We start from the raw sequence: 19,086 nt of genomic DNA on the forward strand, positions 1-19,086 counted from the left end.
CTCATGTGTAAATCACCCTGAGCATTGTGGAATGATGAAATATTGCTGATTCCACAGTATTCATGAAATTTTACATTATCATTTAGACATCAAATTAAGAAAGTGTTTTGATTCCTTTTTCTGTTTATTTAATAGGTTTCGTTGGAAAACTGTGTTGAGGTTGGGCGAATTGCCAACACATACAATCTCACAGAAGTGGATAAATATGTTAATAACTTCATCCTGAAGAACTTCCCTGCATTATTAAGTACTGGTGAATTTGTGAAACTCCCCTTTGAACGTCTTGCCTTTGTGCTTTCAAGTAATAGCCTTAAGCACTGCACTGAACTTGAACTCTTCAAGGCGGCTTGTCGCTGGCTGCGCTACGAGGAGCCTCGCATGGAGTACGCTGCGAAGCTAATGAAGAACATCAGGTTTCCACTCATGACACCCAATGATCTCATTAACTACGTTCAGACGGTGGACTTCATGAGAACTGACAACACCTGTGTCAACTTGCTTCTGGAAGCCAGCAACTACCAAATGATGCCATACATGCAGCCGGTGATGCAGTCGGAGAGAACGGCCATTCGGTCGGACAGCACGCACTTGGTGACGCTGGGGGGAGTGCTGAGGCAGCAGCTGGTTGTCAGCAAGGAGTTACGGATGTACGACGAGAAGGCCCACGAATGGAAATCCTTGGCTCCCATGGATGCACCGAGGTACCAGCACGGCATCGCCGTGATCGGAAACTTCCTTTACGTTGTTGGCGGCCAGAGCAATTACGACACGAAAGGAAAGACGGCGGTTGACACGGTCTTCAGGTTTGACCCTCGCTACAACAAGTGGATGCAAGTCGCGTCTTTAAACGAGAAGCGGACCTTCTTCCACCTAAGTGCCCTCAAAGGACATTTGTATGCAGTTGGTGGTCGGAACGCAGCGGGTGAACTAGGTGAGTTCTCCTGGAGCCGGCCTCTTGCCCCGTGTCTTAGGCCTTGAAAGGGTGGAGAGGAAACAAACTGAAGTCCTTGGCGTGCTGCTTCTTTCTGGAAATAAATGCAAATGCAGAGGGAAATTTGTCTGGATAGAATTAGGAGTTAATTTTAGAAGGGATTCTACAAAAAAAAAAAAATTCCAAATGCATTTGTCTTGTGTACAGATGCATAACATCCAATGTCTTTGCCCTTATCATCAAACATGAAGTAAGCACGTGTGCAAGCGTGGGGGTATATAAATGCAATTATAAAAATTAAAAAAAAATCATTACTTTAGCTGAGAAACAAAACCCACTCTTAAGGGATGCATGTCTAACTGAAACTCACTGTTGAATGAAGGTTGCATTTTAAAAGACACAAATTTTCTGGATTAGTAATTTGAAATACTAAGGGTTTCTTGCTGCTGCTTTGTTTGTTTGGTTTTTTTAAAGTAGAGTAATGACAGTGATTTGTTTCACTCAGATCAGTGAGATTCATTTATTCTGACATTCTGGGCTTTTTAATTATTTAATATGTTATATTTTGTGAGTACATAGTTAACTTACTTGTATGTATGACTCTCCTGCTGCCTCCTGTTTTTCTTTCCCCTTGCAAATGATAATTCATTTAACTTAACTTATAAAAAAAAGAAAAAAATCAATTTATGGGAAATAAGATGGTTGGAAACAAAGAACAAATACATGGTAACTTTTAATTTAGCAAAAGTCTGCAGAGGATGACCTGTATTAATCCACTGCTTTGTGCAAAGCCATAGTGGTTAGCGTTTAGTCAAGTCTGGGAGAGTGCACTCAATTGTACATTTCTCTGTGCTTTAAAATTGAAATATTACAGTGATTATGCTTGGAATAATTTAGCATAATATTTCATCTCAACCAGATGTAGTATTTCATTATTTTGTTTGCTGCTTTCAATCCAGTACTCAACTCTTGTCTTGTCAAGTCTTTCTGGCACTGTCTCTTGCTGCTAAGATTTGCTTTTTGGACAGGCAAAGATATCTTTAAGTGCAATGAGAAACATTTTTAATTCAACAATACTAAATCTAATTTCTGCTGCAGCATCTGTGCTTTTTTAATTAATACAGCTCAGTTATTTGCATAGGCACTCTTTTTTCATGATCATGTTGCAAACTTTCTCAGGAATCATATAGTACATTGCTTCCACCACACAAAACTGGGCTGGCTTTGCTAGAAGCTTAAAATCCATTCTAATGTTTGTTAAAATGAGACATTTAAGAGTGCCTCCTGTTTCCAGAAAAGATGGGAAACTGTTTTGCAATAAGTTGTATTCCCTAGACAGCCATTTTCTGATGTAGATCATGATATTTTCAGTTTTTCCAACATGTCACTTTATTTACCTGTAAATACATCCCAAACAAGCTTAATGTCCTGTAAAAGGCCAAATGTACAAACTAACATGTATTGACATTTATCTTGAGTATCAGAAAACCTGAAAAATAGCTTCAGTGAGCTATTTTCTAATGGTGTGAATTAGTAGTGGATAATCAGATTGCTGACCTTGTGCACTGTACCATCTCAGCAGAGTAGGGTTATGAGAATGTCAGTGGAAAAAGTTGCAAGTCTGACCAAATCAATGTGAAATAATGCTGTCACTAAACCAGTGCAACCTGTGTGTGCAGCAGGCTATAAGTGCAGTGTTCCCTTAAATTAGATCAAGCAGTATCGTTCTGCTGACCTCAACTCTTCTGCAGCTTTAATTAAAATACAAAATTTATCACCTATCTAAAATTCTTCTGTAAAGATATCATTAAAATGCTGCAGCGATTTCCACACAGACCTGAAAAATGTCATTGGATCATTCTGCGGGAAGAGCACTCTAAATGCTAAATATTGTAGCTGTCTGATGCTTTGATTTGGGCTTCACTTTCTTTTCTTGTTAATTGTGAGGCAAGTCACTTTTCATTTTCATGTTTCTTTCATAAACCTTGACAGCCAAAAGATGAAATCCAGCTTAAACTTCCCATTCTCTTCAGATGAGAAAAACTCTCAGGCATTTCATAGAAGAGAAGGTCAAACGTGTGTTGGACAGGTATTAAAGAAGTTGCCCTTGGGTTCAAACTAATTTCAATCTGTTGTTAGAGAGGAAAGATTCCCAAAACCAGAATTCAGCTTTCTGGAAGAACAGCTCATATGGAAAAGGGCCAAAGGATTAAAGTTACTAAAATGAATTTTTTTTTTCCCCACTGACATTCACTGGAATAGAAAGCATACTTTTTTGAAGCTTTCTACTGGACCTTACCAAAACAGTTTTCAGATGTTTCATCTTCTGAGAACTTTGTAAATGCCACTTTCTACCTCATCAGTATGTGCCTTAGTGTAATAACCAGCTGCTGTGCAGTGCATGCCACTGAGAAAAATTTGGTTGGTTGGTGAGGACAAGTGAATTTCCAGGTATGTGGTTACATGCATTGGAATGTGGTAAATATATCCTTGAAACGTCCTGAATTACAGCTCGGATTTTCAGCCCTGTAACAACTTAGGGCTGTGCAGAAGCATGCACTGCTCCTGGAAGGATTGTTCATAATTCTGTTTGGTTCTCTTCAAGTGGCAAAGCTGGCACCTGCTAAAGGTATTCTGAGAACAGAAGGCAGGGAGAACAGCACTTTGGAACAAGGAGCCCAGCCCGGAGAAGGCAGGTGTGCGAAAGACAAGACTTCTTGGAAAAGGAGGCAAAGGGAAAGCCAGGTGTGACTCACTGAGAAACTCATGAGTCACAGCACATTGGTAATTTCCAGCTGTGCTGTTGTGCAGAGTACTGGAGACTGTTTTCTCAGACAAGTAGATTTTTGTAGCTCATTTCAAGAGTTCAGTTGTGATGCTTGATGGCAGAAGCTGTGCCTGTAAGTACTAGAAAACGTGCGCATTTAGGTATTTCGGAATGTTTCAGGCTCTGCTGTTGATGGGCTTGAGTGGAGTTTGAGATTTTTATATATGGGCTTTTCCTAAGCACCTTAAGGGATGTTGAGTTGTGACTAAACCACATATTCATTGATACTTTGATCACCATACTGCAATGAAGACAGAAAGAGAAGACTTATAGTCTAGGCAGAACTTGTTCCTCTGACCCTCTGCCCATCAAGTTGGAAGGCATTTATTTTCCAGGTGCCCTCTATGATGCTGAAACTTTCTTGTTTATGTAAAAATTTGTCCTGTGAGTCTATTTGTAACTATATATTAAAAAATATATTTTAAATGTTGTTGATTAAGGATATAGGCATCATTACCCATTTGGGCTGTTTACTGTGAGTAGTAGTGTGAATATCAAACCAAATGTGAACTGGAGGACCTCTCAAATAGGGGCTTATTTTGAAGTGGCTTCTTTCTATTCTAGGACAAAATTAGTCAGGAACTCTTTAACCAAGTCATCTTTGAGTTGTACAGAAACCAGCTATGTTATAGAAATTATGTAACAAAATTAAGATCTGGGGGGGTTGGGACGTCAGACAGTTGCTAAGTGCTGCTGTAATAAACCTCAGGACACATTAGAAGCTACTGACAGAGAAGTGCTAAATATCTGTATACTCCTCAAATAACATCACAGATGGCACTATAAAATGAGTGCAGGCTGAGCATCCCTTGGGACTGCCAAAGCTTTCTGTCTTTTTGAGATTGCTTAATTCTATTAAAATGAGCCTTGTCTTGCCTGGATTATGGTAATGAACACATCAGAAGTTCTGCTGTTAAACATAAATAAAGTCTGGTTTGAATCATTCATGCTGTTGAAAGAATGAATCCATCAGTCTCGTGCTTTATAGGATATATACTTAGGTTCAGTAAAGCAGCAGATTTTGAATGTTTTATGAACTGTCCTCTGTCTGGAGACTTTGTAGAGAACATCCTGATGCCTCTCTTAAATTGATGGGCACCTTTAATAACTGGAATTTTGAGTATTTTTTATTTTGCAGTGCAGAGGGATATCTTTTCAGTGCAGAGAAATGGAATGACCTTGCAAAGTAACAGGGAAACAACTACGCCGATCAATCAAACAAGAGTAGGGTTTTTCAGCTGGAAAGTGATTAGCTTTGTTCTAGAAACCAGTAAATGTGAGATTTGAGTTGGAGTAGTTTGCCTGAAGTGCCATCAAACAGTAGTTTAGCTGTACTGGGAATGTTCGAGAGACTTTTAAAGACACATCAGGACAAGAGGGATCTTGGACTAAACATTATCCCTTCTCAGATAACTAATATTTTTACAACACGATGATAGTGATGGCAGTAATTTGTACCAATTTCTGCATGTTCTGCTTGCTCTTGCTGAAGTGATCTTTTGGCTGTGGCTTCTCTCTTAAATGCAGTCCATAGTGCAGAGAGAGAGAAAACCATCCAGTGTTGAATGCCATGTCCACCTGGGTGCTGCTGGCTTTGTGATTGCTTTGCACATACTCTGCTCTTCCTGTCCTTGTGTGTTAGAAATGCAAGTTCCTCACCTCAGCGCGGAGTGGGAAAGGGAATGCCTTTGTTTTTGTGAAAACAAGTAGAATGATGAGCAGCAGGTCGGAAGGGTGTACTGTTGGGGTGGAAATGGGACAGCTATAATTACTCACCCATCAAATCTGGGTTTTTGTGGTTTTGAAATTTCCTCACATCTTTGCTTCTGATTGTTAAATAGAGCAGAGTAGAAGGGAGCTTTCCTTTTTAGAAAAGAATATTGGAATGGATGGATTAATTTTTACCAGAGCGAGCATGGGTTTATTCGGAGATTAGGCAAATACTGCATGGGGTGTCAAGTTGCAGTACACAGAAATACAACTCATAGATTTATATATATTTAATAGTAGAACTTCTGATGTATTCATTACCATAATCCAGGCAAAGATATTTTTAGGACAGCTTGGATTTAGGGCGAGTTGCCTTTTAATCACTATATATGTGCTCCTGTTTGGTGTTCTTTACTGACCTGGCCAGTACTGCTAATTCTGCAGGCTTAGACTAACATTAACTACATTCTGCCTTTAAAATGACAAGTTTCTCAGGTTCTATTTTTTTGTTTGTTTCTTTCTTTCAGTAGATGCATAATCCTGGACTGTTAATCACTGATTCCATAGAGCTGGCTCAGATTTTCTACCCTTGATTCAATAAAAAACATTTTCTAGAGCAAGTAAAATGCCCCTTTTGAAGACTGATTCATGTTTTTGTGTGAGTTCTTCATAAACATCTCTCTTCAGAGATTAAGCATTGTGTAACAGGCATTAGAATCTCATTCTCAATTTTAATTATTTAAAATGAGATTTAATTTGTCTTTAAGATAACTTAATTATTGAGAATTGCTCTGTGTATCATAAGGTCAGTATATTACAGGATTTTGGAGGATCTCCTGCCCCTCTGATCACATTGTACTGTTCAAGTTGCCAATCCCTACAGCTTGCTCATATCCATTATTGAATCTGTTTTCTATTTGTATTCTCTGTGTTTATGGCATAGTCCTTTCCCCGCAGACTGCATCTCTCCCATCCTACTTGGAAGAGAGGATTCATCCTCAGCAATGCATTCTGCAAGGACTCCTGGGTGCTGGGTTTCTTTTTAACTTAGTACCATCTATCCTCTGTGATTTCTGATGTGATAAATCCTTTGATCATTTTAACATTCTAATTCACAAAGAAAACGGCACAAATGGAGCTGTGTATCGATACAGGCACTCCTTCTCTCCTTTCCAGGTTCAGGATTGTTTCATCTTGTATGTTTTTTAAAGCTTGACTTGCGTAAAGTGTTTGATTTAGTGACTTGCATATGCTGTGCTGTATGTTGCTGTGCAAGTACTTAATAAAACACTGCAAGACAATGGAAAATTAGTCAACGAGGGACAGAGGGTACTCTCAGCAGCTTTGCTGATGGTGGCCCTGCTTTAGCAGGGGGGTTGGACTAGATGTTCTTCAGAGGTCCCTTCCATCCCAGCCATTCTGTGATTCTGTGATAAAGCTCAATAATTCCCTTGAGACTTTCTCAGCTGAACAGTGTTTATTGTGGGTACTTCCTCTGTTTACAGTTTTCTACCACTGCACTGTATCCAACACCAAAATGCCACAATGGCTTCAACACTTTTATGTTCTCATTTGTTTCCAACAGCCACTGTGGAATGTTACAATCCCAGAATGAATGAATGGAGCTACGTTGCAAAAATGAATGAACCCCACTATGGTCATGCTGGAACCGTGTATGGGGGATTAATGTATATTTCAGGTAAATAATTCCTGTGATACTATCTCTGTGAAACACTTATATCACCTTTCCTGTTTTGGTGGGAGACAATAGAAGTTTATCTGTGGTTGCAGTAGGTTTGCTGTCGTATAAGTAGTGATGCAATTCCACATGAAGACAGTCAAATAACATATATAATGCAGGCTCTGAAAAAATTATATTAGATAATATTATGCATTTTCATAGTAATTGACAGTTCTGAATTCCAAAGCAGATATTCACTTCAACTATGAGAATACAGTTTTTTGTAGCAATGGTACATGTTTACATTTATATAATGATATAATTAAATATAATATAATATATATTTTATAAAATAAAATTACAATATAGCAGTATAATTGAACACATCCTCTTTGGAACGCATTGAAAATTTTATTACTTTAAAGAAGAACATTTTCCTTCATTGAGCTAATGGAAAATAAGTGTTCATGGTAATCACAGTATGTGAATGATGTCTGTACTTTCACTGGTCTTTCATTTGAAATATGCTCAGTCCTATACATCGCCAAGGTTATAATTTCCTTCCATTTTTTTCCAAACTAGGGCAATAGGTTGTCTGATAATATTGTACCTTCTCAGTTTTTAAAGAAGATTCAATCTGTCTGTCAGTGATCACTATAGAGATCACAGGCTTATGTATATTCTACTACTGAAATTTTAAGAGATGTCCTCTTAAGAACTAAGCTGAAATTCAGGGCAGGAGGTGGGACAAGGTTGCTTAGCTGACAAGAACTGGTGGGAAAATGTGCTGGAGCAGCTTGATCCTTGGGGTATCGTGAATTAGGGGGCCTTCTGCCAGTAAACTAGAAGGGATTTATTTTCAAATTTACTGTAAGGTACAGCTGCTTATTTTTCTGTGAGCATGTCCATTAAGCTTCTAATTGCTGTGCTGTTGTCAGTACTTTTTTGCCCATTTTGCTCGTTTTATTGCGGCGGCACATGTATATGCTCTCTGCGGTGGTTTTTTTTTTTTTCATGTAGATGCTGTGTATTTCCCAAAGATTTTTCTTTTCCTTTGGTCCTCTCCAAATGCTGAAAATGTGAAGATTGCTTCCTTTGTCATTAGATGCTGTTCTTTCTGATGAGCTCCCACGCACTACCGCTGCTATAGGTGTCATTAAGGGCCAGGGCTGGATAGTCCTGTTTTTTTCTGTATGTAGTTCTTACTGTCCAGCTGAAGAATTAAGTACTGTAGACACCATGCCATCTCTGTCTGTTGCTGTGATGGTTCCATGTGGAATGCCTACAGTGTCTGAAATTGGTGTGACTGCCTGCCTTAGTGACCTTGTGGAAAGGTGGGATGTTTCATCCACCTAACAGGAACTCATCCTGTGACTTCCCCTGAAGTTTTTCTCCACATGCTTTTGCAGAGAGCTATGGGAACCTTAGAAACATAGAGGGAACCATAAACATCTGTTAAGAGAAGAATATTTGGAATCTGTCCTCTTTCTATTCACTTAAAGTTGATGAAAAAGGTTTTCTGATACAAATTTCGCTGTGTGATAGGACTGTTTAAAACACAGTAGCATAGTACCAAAATTTGAAAGGGAAATGGATTGCTGTTTTCTTGATGGTGAGAAACAAAACTAGCAAAGTGAATGAATGTAAGCAAAGATGATTTTGCCAAACAGAAGTACAGGTAACAGTTTTTTTATTCATTTAATCTGCCAGTAATGATCCTGTGTAATAAAGTGCTGTGTGAGACATGGCTTCTGCCTGTGTTCATGTTTAAAGGAAAAAATGTCATTTGCAATTGATAGTAATCTAAGCTAGAGTGAAGAAGTTTTAAGGAAGATAAAATGATTTCACTAAAATGTTTCCTTTGGGGCGGGAGAGGGTTGCTATTTAATGCGTATTATTAGGGTGAGCATTACTCTGACATGTGTTTTGTCTCTCTAGGGGGAATTACCCATGATACTTTCCAAAAGGAACTTATGTGTTTTGACCCTGACACAGACAAATGGACTCAGAAAGCTCCGATGACGACAGTCAGAGGTCTGCATTGCATGTGTACTGTAGGAGACAAGCTGTATGTTATTGGTGGAAATCACTTTAGAGGAACCAGTGATTATGATGATGTTCTAAGCTGTGAATATTACTCACCAACTCTAGACCAGTGGACTCCAATTGCTGCCATGTTACGTGGGCAAAGTGATGTTGGGGTTGCTGTCTTTGAAAATAAAATCTATGTTGTTGGAGGATATTCTTGGAATAATCGGTGCATGGTGGAAATAGTTCAGAAATACGATCCAGAAAAAGATGAGTGGCATAAAGTATTTGACCTCCCAGAATCCCTTGGTGGCATTCGAGCCTGCACTCTTACTGTTTTCCCACCGGAGGACAATTCAGGGTCACCGTCTAGAGAGTCTCCTCTTTCAGCACCTTAGAACCATCCCTTGATTTATGATGTTGTAGTAACACCTTTGCACTGCATCATGGAGTCTGTTATTTTTCTTCAGTAGTTTCTGTTAGGCTTAGCCTACAGCATTTCGTACAATTACTGGGGAAAAAAAAAAAAGACTTTGACATTACTTGTGCTGTTTGTTTGGCCTAGAATGTTTGTCAAGTGGTTAACAAAAACGATGTACTCGCCCGAGCCAAATGTTTAACAAATGAGAGGATATTGTCTATAAAATGTATGAACTAGGTACGTTATTAATGTTGTGTATTGGGTGTGAGGTACCTTATAGCTTACATTTGGGAACCCAATGAGTCAAATTTGAAGATTTTTGTATTGAACATGTTCTTTCACTAAATTTCTTAGTTGAAATCCTCTTTCCTTTCATTTTTGACTGCAGATTACAAGGGGAGGTAGACCACATCAATGTGAACTGTCCGAAGGTTGCCAAGGGGCCTGAGCTACCTCCCTCTTTTCACAGAGTATTTTTGACATATCTGTTTACCCACCTGACTTTGTGGGTGCTTTCAGAGCATATGAAGTTTCTTAGGCAGAGGGGAGAAATTAAATAATTTTAAAATATTAGCACTGTACAGGGAGCGGACCTTGTAGAGGCCGGGAGTTTTTTTATAACATATATCGAGTGTTTTTCCTGAGTCAGTTGAATGATGCTTCAAATAAAACATTTTAAATACCTTTACTTTTTTTTTTTTTTTTTTTCCAGGAATTGGCTTCCGCTTGCATGGGAGCACACACTATTATCAAACGGGAATTCAGTGCAGTTGCATACTCTGTTGTATGCCTGTACTGAATATGGGTAGTTAAGGGCTAGAAACAGTAACTTAAGCCACTGAATTTGACCAAATCGTTCCATCAGATCAAGTTTAATCTACCTTTTCTCCTTTGCTGTTGAGATAACTTGCATAATGTGTCCTCTGTATAGTCTCAGTTAATAAGGTTATTTAGCACAAAATGCAGCTTCAGCGAGAGAGCTGCTTTTGCTCAGTGAACTTGGACTACCACGTTTTACCTTCTTTTGTTCAATAAAACTTTTAACTGCAGTTACCCAGTCTAAGCTACCTCATTAATGTATTTGGTTTTCTTCCTCTGCCTCACTGTCTCCAGGATACGCATTACGTATATCTGTGTGGGTAGATGAATTTGCTAGGAAACCAATGCAGAAGTGATCATGAATGGGTATTTTTGACCCACTTTTAAGAAACTATTTTGTTCTGATGTGTTCATTTTATTGTTAAGGATTGATGAAAAACCAGTCTTAATGTTTTTTTTCCTTGGAGAACTATTGCTTATGTGTGCAGCCTTGCAAATTTACAAAAATCTTTATCTGCTCCAAAATACAGTGCACTGCTGACAAATTGCAGCTCTGATTATACCATCCTGCTTGTTCTGAACTTCCCATCTTATGTGACAAGTGGTTTTGCTAATGAACACAGTCACAGGGGTATTCTCTGGGGAAAACTGGTTAAATCAGCTTATTTTATTGTGTTACCTATTAACAATAACCAAGTAAAGCTTAATAAACTTTTGTTGGGAGTTTGCTATTTGTATTTTGTTCCTGCTTGATGCATCAAGCAGCAGCATTACTATGGTGTCAGTTTTGGAGGTACTGATATTTATTCTTCATGCAGTTCATTAGTAATGATCACTACCAATATCTACATGTAAACTTTAGATTTTGTGATTGTTTTGGTTAAAATCAAAATCAATTCTTCCTCTTTAAGGTAATAAAATCTTAATTCTATATGGCTGTGCAAGGTTGTTACAGGTGGAATAGTGACAGCAGTGGATACTCTTGGAAAGGAGCCAGTGAAGATAAATTGACTCATCACCCTAAGAATACTCTTCTAATGCTGTGCAAAGCACTGGATAGGAAAATGTTGTTCTGTTAAGTATGTCATTTTAAGTATGTTTAAGTATGTCAGTCATTTAAGTGTCACATGCTACTAATTTTTTTCCTATCTCAGAGACCAGATTTTAGACCCTGCTTGAGCTTAAATCCTCTGAAATCCATATTCAGTTTCTCTTTATTAATGAAACTGAAAAGTACTTGAAGGAGTTGCAATTACTTCTGGAAAGTGTAAATATATCCTGCTATTAGTATGCTGGGGGTGAGGAGACACACTGTTTAAAAGTGAGTATCTTCACTGGTATTCTCTGTCTGGAAGAAGCTTAGAGTGGGTTCTAACCCTTCTGAGATGGTCTGAAGTCAGGATGTCAGTTTTGTCTGAGCCCTGAATAGCCAGCAGCTGCTAAATGGCCACAATATAGAGACTTTTTTTTTTTTTTAGTGACTCATTATCTGTTACATATAAAGTAGAAGAATTATTTTTGAACGTCATTTTGACATCAGTGTTGGACACAACATAGTGGATTAAATGTAGTGCTTCAATCAAATTAATCCTTGAGGTGTTTTTGTTGGTTTTTTTTTTAAATATCTCCCTCTGGATTAAAGTGTTCATAATGACATTAGTTAACATTTACTCACCAGGATTGAAAAGCAAACATCAAAGATTTGCCAAAAACCGCAGACTGTTTTTTTCTGTAATGTAATGTAAAATGACTTAATACTCGTTACATCTTTCTTAACTGTAGCATAAGAAACCCTTTCCATCTCTGAATCCCACAGCTGTAGGTGTACATATGGATACAGCAAATATTCCATCGTCATTATCAGTAAGGCTGCCTGCATGGAGAGTGAGCTTATCCTGGTAACTAGAGCCAGCAGTGTCCACATGGTGACCAGCTGCCTCTTCTTTTCATAAATCTTGAAATCTTTCGTTTTGCAGTTGTAGTACCTAAATGAGAAAAGCATCTGGATAAAAAGCAATTAGTAGGTATTTGATTTGAATGCAATTAAGACTACGTGTGCCAGCTGGGAGAGCCACGGGAGCTGTCTGCCCTCTCCCGATGACGGCAGACCCACACTGCGATCACAAAATTCGTTCAGACTTTGCTTGTTTGGTGCCCAATGAGCAGCAAATGCCAAAAGTGCTTACTTCCATACACAACTCGGCAAAAAGCCCTGCTGACGTCCCTGCAAAACGCAACACTCTGACTTGAGACATCTGAGGTGACATTTCCTTTGTGCTGTGTTTCGAGATAGGGCAGGAGCAATGGGAACGAAGACCTGGGGAAACCCGGTTTATGTGAAGTTTCTCTGCAGGATCCAGCCTGTCTTGGGGCATTTGCAGTCTTGGCATTCTTGGGATAGTGGAGTTGTGCCGAAGGGATGAGCACTGGTGCAGCAGAAGGCTGATGGCCTGTCTGAAGGCCCCTTGTGTGGAAGAATCACTTTACCTGTTCTCAGTGAGCTCTTTACTCACAAACAGTGTTATTTTTAAATTGCCCATTCTGTTTCTGAGGAGTGCGTTTCAGTAACAGTCAGACGCTCAATCCAGTAGTCTGGTTCTTTAATGGAGTAATGAAAATATTGGATTAGGGCAGTTTGCATACAGATAAATAGAATTTTCCCCAAAGGTTTACAGTCTTAATCTGATGGGCTAGTTGGACATAAAAAAATAATTTGATGCCACAGCATTAAGTGCAGTACAAACATCTAGAGAAGTTTATAACCAAAGAATTGGAGATTATCTGATCTGGAAAGATCATAGCTTTTTTTTTTTTTTTTTGGCATTTTTTTGCTAAGTTCGCTCTACGTGCTTGAATTCTTGTTCCTTCTTAATTTGCCCTCCAGCTGGTAATTACCTCACCTTTACATTGGTGTCTGACTCTGCTGGTCACTAGTTTTTTAAATCCCTCAATTTTGTAGCTGACATCTGTTACTTTCCCTTCTCCTAATCAGAATCAATACAGCCAAAGCTTTCCTAGTGGCACAGTCCTTATGTCAGGGGAGAAAATAACCCACTGCTGGCATGTAATGTACTTCTGATAAATATATTCATAATTCAGCTTGAGCTTACTTGGAAATACACAGGCAGCTCTAACCTAGTGAAAGGTCTGTGTGTGTTGAAGGAATAATGACTTGCGCATTACTTGGTGTTTTGGGTTGTGGTTACCCAGAGATCTGGAGGGTGAGTCAAGCTCTCATGTAGCACTTTATGCTCTCCATGCTTTGTGAAAAAAGTGTTCTTTGCTTGCACACCATATGTAGCTTATCAGATATTTTTTTCTTTTGTGTTTTAGTTTACATGTGAATAATAGTTCTTTGAGTACAAACGTGGTCAGAAAAAGAAGTCTTAAAGTGCAGAGTTGTGTATACTTTGCTTAATGATAACGTTTTTGGTCCTGTGAGTATTGCAGGACCCATTCAGCTGTGAAAAGGTGAGAGCAAGCTAGGAAATTAGGTTGGCTTTCCTGCCTGTCACCAGTTCACGTTTTGTCACCAGGCTTTTACATGTCATTAAGTGAACTTTTCTCAGTCCATAGGCTCCATGTTTTGATGTCTAGCTCTGTTGGACCTGCTGATTACCCATTCTGGGGAAAATGTTGTGGGATTTGTTTCACAACTTATCTTACTTAATAAAACATGATGGCTTGTTTTTTGTCTTGAATTCTGTCATCTGTGACAAACAGGAGTCCTCCAGAGTTATTTAATGACCAGGTGATTTGTGTGTAAGATGTAGCCCAGATAACCTGGGAGTGGTGCTACAGTGGGAGCCATGAGTGGTTGACATTCTGGAAGGGATGGTCTCCTCCTCTGTGTATTATTTTGGCTCAAGTGCTGCGTTTTTTCCCCTTTCAATGGGAGTATTTATTGCTGCTATTTGAGTTTTTAACTTTTAGTAATGAAACAGGCAATGCCTCTCTGAGTCTGTAGTGGGAGCAAAAGGTTCAGCTGGTTCTTTCAGAGCTATGTGCTGTCTGGCTATCCAGATAGTTATTAAAAACAGGAGCTCTGTTTCCTAGGCATTTAGAAGAAATCAGTTTGCAATGTGAAAAGATCTCAGATGAAAATGTGTTTGGACTGGAAGGAAAAGGTGGTTTTGTTTTGTTTGGTTTTTTTTTGTTGTTGTTTTGTTTGTTTTTTTTTTTTTAGAGTTTTTTGGCATGATTCAGTGGTTAGTTTGGACACTGAGCTCCCACAGACTGTGTAGAGTGATTTTTTTTTTTTCCTATTTATAAAATAATTTATAGTTGGCTTAGGTGAAGCAAAGCTCAGTTGTTCATACCTGTTTGCATTCTTGGCTCCTGTTACTGTGTTCTTCCTTAGACTGTAGCACTCTGTGCTGTCTGGCATTTGTTTCCTCTTGTAAGAGCATCTCCTGTCTTCCATGCTGCTTGTTGATTGTGTTCCAAAATAAATCTGAGCTTGGATTCTTGCATCTGAAGTACCTGTGGAGCTAAAGATCATGTGGAGTCATGGAATGAGTGCCATGGCTTTGACATTTAATTCCCCACCAGCCCCTTGCTGCTTTGCAACATGTTCTCCAGCCCAGCTCAAATCTGTGTGCAGGAGGCAAATCTCTCCAGCTGAAAATCTTAGTTACCTTGGCATCTAAAGACCACCAGAGTCTTCTTTGTCCTCTTTTTAAGGAGTGTTGGATACCTGAGCTGCTGGTTCTCTGGAAGGGGACAGATGCAGTAACTCTTTGGTTAACCATTCATTTTCTTGGCCTTTCTTCTGTGCCCAGATGGAGATTGCAGGAGGGAAGGTCAGGGTTTGGTCATGCTTTCCAGCTCTCAGTAGAGGGCAAGATTGGTTACTCTCATCTGTCTGCACAACACTGCAGGAAAAATAACTGTAGGGACGCTTCAGATTTTAAACATTGTCTCACAGAACAATATCAGTTAGGAAAGGAAAAATTTAAAATTAGTCTGGTTTAACCTGTGTTCTTTATAACCAGGATTGTTCAACATACTCAGCTTCTATTGAATTAACAACTTTGCCTTTACCTCCCTTGTTCAATATTACTGTAAAAAAAAATTGCTTGGTTTCTTTTCCATTTGTTTTCATTGCTTGTAACCTTTTCTTAGAAATGTGGAAATAATTTTCCTTACGTGTTTTATGCACCGAAATAAACACACCAATGATCACCTGAGTCCCCTTCCCATGTTTCTTACTCAGTGCCTGCCAGTGTCTCTCTCCATATTTTTACCCAAATGCTTGACAGCTGTCAATAAATGTCATTACAGAGCCATATAACTCCTGCTGATGGGAGAGACTTTGACTTGGTCATTGACTGTTCTTTAACTGCAATTAAGAAGCTGCTTGGATTTTCAATTCAGGTTCACTTCTCCTGTCCTTGGTGCAGGTTCTTTAGTTACACAAGGTTGTTCCTCTGAAAAGCTGGGAGAACATCACTCTCAACGAGTCTTTCTGGGAGGGAGAGCTGCTGTCCCTTAGGCATGTTTTGTTAGGAGTTGAGAGTGTTAGCAATGAAAGGATTGTTACTGTAAATAAAGACAATTAAATAAATCCCCAAGTCTGTCTCTGAAACAGAGAAAGATTGTTTCTGTTGATACACCACACTATTAACATTTGACTTTGTGTATATCTGGGATGTCTCAAGTGCTCATATCACTTGAGTTGTGCCCTAGTTCCCATGAGTCAGTGTTTTCTATATAGTCAATTCTGAATAATGTTTTCACATAGAATATTAGAGGATATACTTCTGGGGTTTTTTTCCAAACCCTTTTTTAAAGCTGGTTTATGTATCTGTATATTTTAGTATTATTGCGTTTAGTCAAACCCAGCAAACAATGGAATGTCAGGGTTTGTTTCTTCATTCAGATGTTTTTGGAATTGCTGCTGCTTCTTTTCACTGCACAGAGTTTTAAGGAGGGGATGTTTCTTCCTGTGGCATGAAGAAACAAAGAGAAGGAAACATCAGATGCCAACCAGAGTGTAGTGTATGCTGTCAGCAACTCTGCCATTTGGGACAATTTTTAGCATTTACAATCCTGTCAAATTTATCTCAGGGGGGTTCCATTTGGCCTGCAGTGACACAGTGCTGGCAAAGGTAAAAAACATCTTTACAGTATTCCCCCTGTGACTTTTGTCATATGCTGTGGAATAACAATGTAGACACCTGCACAGAGGCACTGATCCTCAAATGCCATCTCTGCTCCTGCCTGGGGGACAGGTCCACTCCCCAGAGCCAGGGGTCACCACAGGACACCCCTGACCCTGCTGGGTTTGGGAAGGTATGTTCTGCTCTGCCTATCTGACCAGCAAGGCTCATAGCAGTGCTCCTGTGCAGAGCCATGAAAATACCTTCATCCAGCAACAGGGAGGAAGGAACTTTTTTTTTTTTTATCCTTGATTGTTCATCAGAATAATTTCAATCTTGGCTCTCCAAAGTATAGGGCAAATTTGAGCTGCAATCATTGCATGTAGAGGTCACTAAGAGCACGTCTAGATGAGATCACTCAGTTTTAGCACTCATCAGCCCTGCCCCCCCCCCCCGCCCTAATTTTCTGCCAAGTCCTTAGATATTTCTCAGACATTTAGTGTCTGATTCCAGGCAGGTTGGGCTGTGCAGAGGTTAAGTAATTAGGGATCTGACTGAGACCTCCTTGTGTCACCAAGCTTATGTCCTGTAATTAGGGATGCTGATCAAAAAAAGCTATGGCCCTGTTTCCTCTGCCCCTCTTTACTTGCTCCCCAAACGAAACCCATGCTAACTGTAAACTCACATTTTCATTAGACCAGGCATCAGTTGGGAGTTTTAAAAAGGTGCTTTGCATTTTCCTTATCGCTCCTCATTTTTGCTGTATGTTCCAAATTAAGATGATTTTTTTTTGTCCTCTGTTAACACCATGTGGAATGGGAGACCATTTGATAAACAGCTGCAGCTTGCAGGTTAGGGTTACTCCAGAAAATACACTTCTTAAGGAATCACATTTCATTTTCCTCTTCCATATTTATATAGTTATAAATGTGGACTTTCTGGAATGTAGATGATTTGATAGAGATGACATGTGCCATATGGTCTTTAGGACAAAATTCCAGCTTCATTAACAGTTCACTGGCTGAAGGAAATAGCAGTTACTCTTTTGAGCAGTATAAAATCATCTTATCAGTTAGCAAACAAATGAAAAATTTAAGGAGTTTCTTTTTACAGAAGCCCCTGCTCTTACTTAGTCTTCTCCCCATGCCCTACATAGATCTGGCTTTGCAGCATCAAACCATTAGACCCTGTGTTCATTGTTACTGCTTGGCCACTGGAAATGGGTTAGGATTGAGCAGAGGAATGCTCAATGTGTATGATGCAAATATGAAAGCTAACAAAACCTCTGTATTGCTGAATCTTAAAGGTACAATGTTTGCTGAGAGTGGAGGGAGGGACCTGCTGGAAGACACCTTGAATGCTGTAACTGGTGGGCAAAACCAGTACCCTGAGAGCAGGAGCATCATGAACCTCCTGTGAGAGGTGATCTCCAGCAGTGTGGCTCCTCAGTTGCACTGTAACCAGCACTGCTGTTTGTGCAGGTTCTGTGAGCGGGTTCTGGATGGGGATCTGGGGAGAGCAGGGACAGAGTCTGGCCTGGCCTGTTCAGGGGGTGGGTCTTGGTCAGAGTGTTTGATATGTCTTTATTTTCCTAATTCCTTTTGCTGAAGGAAGACCTTTTTCTTTCCTGTTTCTTTTCTAAGCCACCTGGAAAGCCTGTACTCCCTTATGCACGAAATGGGAGCCAGTAATTTCTGGCACTCTTTTGATGCTTGTTCTCATGTAAGGTTTGAAGGGCTTGTTTTCTCCAGCTGTTTAATGATAATATTTTATTTTTTTTTCTCATAAAACCTTAACATCTTGTGATCCACCTGAAGGTAGATGTTGGATCAGGTGACATTTTTGGTGTCAACAGCAAAGACAAATATCTGTATTGGCCACACACAGAAGGCATAGGAAAACCTATGACCACTGGTTATTTTATGAAAATGGTTCTTGAATTGCTGCAAGTAACTGGGCTTGTCACAGGAGTAACCAATTGAAAGTCTTGTATGGTACAAATTAATTTCTGCTGTGGTAGAGGCTGCCCCTCCTGGCTCTGAACTCATCCCTATTTATTAATGCCCCTACCAAAATGCTGTGTGTGGCTGCTGGGATGTGCATCAGCCCCTGAACCTACTTGTGCTGCTCTTGCCAAAAGTGGTGTGCATCTCACTGAGATTTTGTTGTCTACTCTCTAACTGTGAACTTATCAATGTGATTTGACAGCCTTCAGTGAAAACACCAAACTAGTAAGGAAAGCCTGTGTCCTGTCTGCAGATCCTGGACAGCACGTTCTCTAATGCACAGTACTGAGGTGTGGATATCAGGTAGCCTTGTGTGCCTGTCAAAACTGGGGAGTAATGCTCTGGAAAGACCCTATAAAAAAAAATGGTGAAGTGGCTTCTTCTCTGGATGTTGTTATTTGTTACTTGATGGGGGGGGGGGGGGGGGGGGGGGGGGGGGGTTGAGAAGCCAAAGCATTGTGATGTAAAGACCCTGGCAAGGGAGGCCTCAGGTGTCTGAATTTGCTCACACCAGAGATGCTCATTTGGGTTTGTTAGACAGTTCCTCAGTTTTTTCTTCTTC

General features: G+C 39.6%; 1 protein-coding gene across 7 annotated transcripts in view; it reads left to right on the top strand.

The window, feature by feature from the left end:
• Nucleotides 1–11,143, top strand: part of KLHL13 (kelch like family member 13) — a 76,063-nt gene extending 64,920 nt beyond the window's left edge. For 5 of the 7 annotated variants that reach the window (XM_027899098.1, XM_027899077.1, XM_027899069.1 and 2 more), the window contains 3 exons: nt 136–931; nt 7,054–7,167; nt 9,088–10,647. In XM_027899098.1, the coding sequence (XP_027754899.1) occupies nt 136–931; nt 7,054–7,167; nt 9,088–9,575 (1,398 nt within the window). In that variant the 3' untranslated portion in view covers nt 9,576–10,647. Of the gene's footprint in view, nt 1–135; nt 932–7,053; nt 7,168–9,087 lie in introns of all 7 variants that reach the window. The other 2 variants (XM_027899103.1, XM_027899110.1) reach the window with 2 other exon arrangements.
• Nucleotides 11,144–19,086: the final 7,943 nt, after the last annotated feature.

This window comes from Empidonax traillii, unplaced genomic scaffold (genome assembly GCF_003031625.1).
Source record: "Empidonax traillii isolate 1590-97213 ecotype Southwest subspecies unplaced genomic scaffold, ASM303162v1 scaffold20:size5563877, whole genome shotgun sequence".
In the NCBI taxonomy this organism is placed as follows: domain Eukaryota; kingdom Metazoa; phylum Chordata; class Aves; order Passeriformes; family Tyrannidae; genus Empidonax; species Empidonax traillii.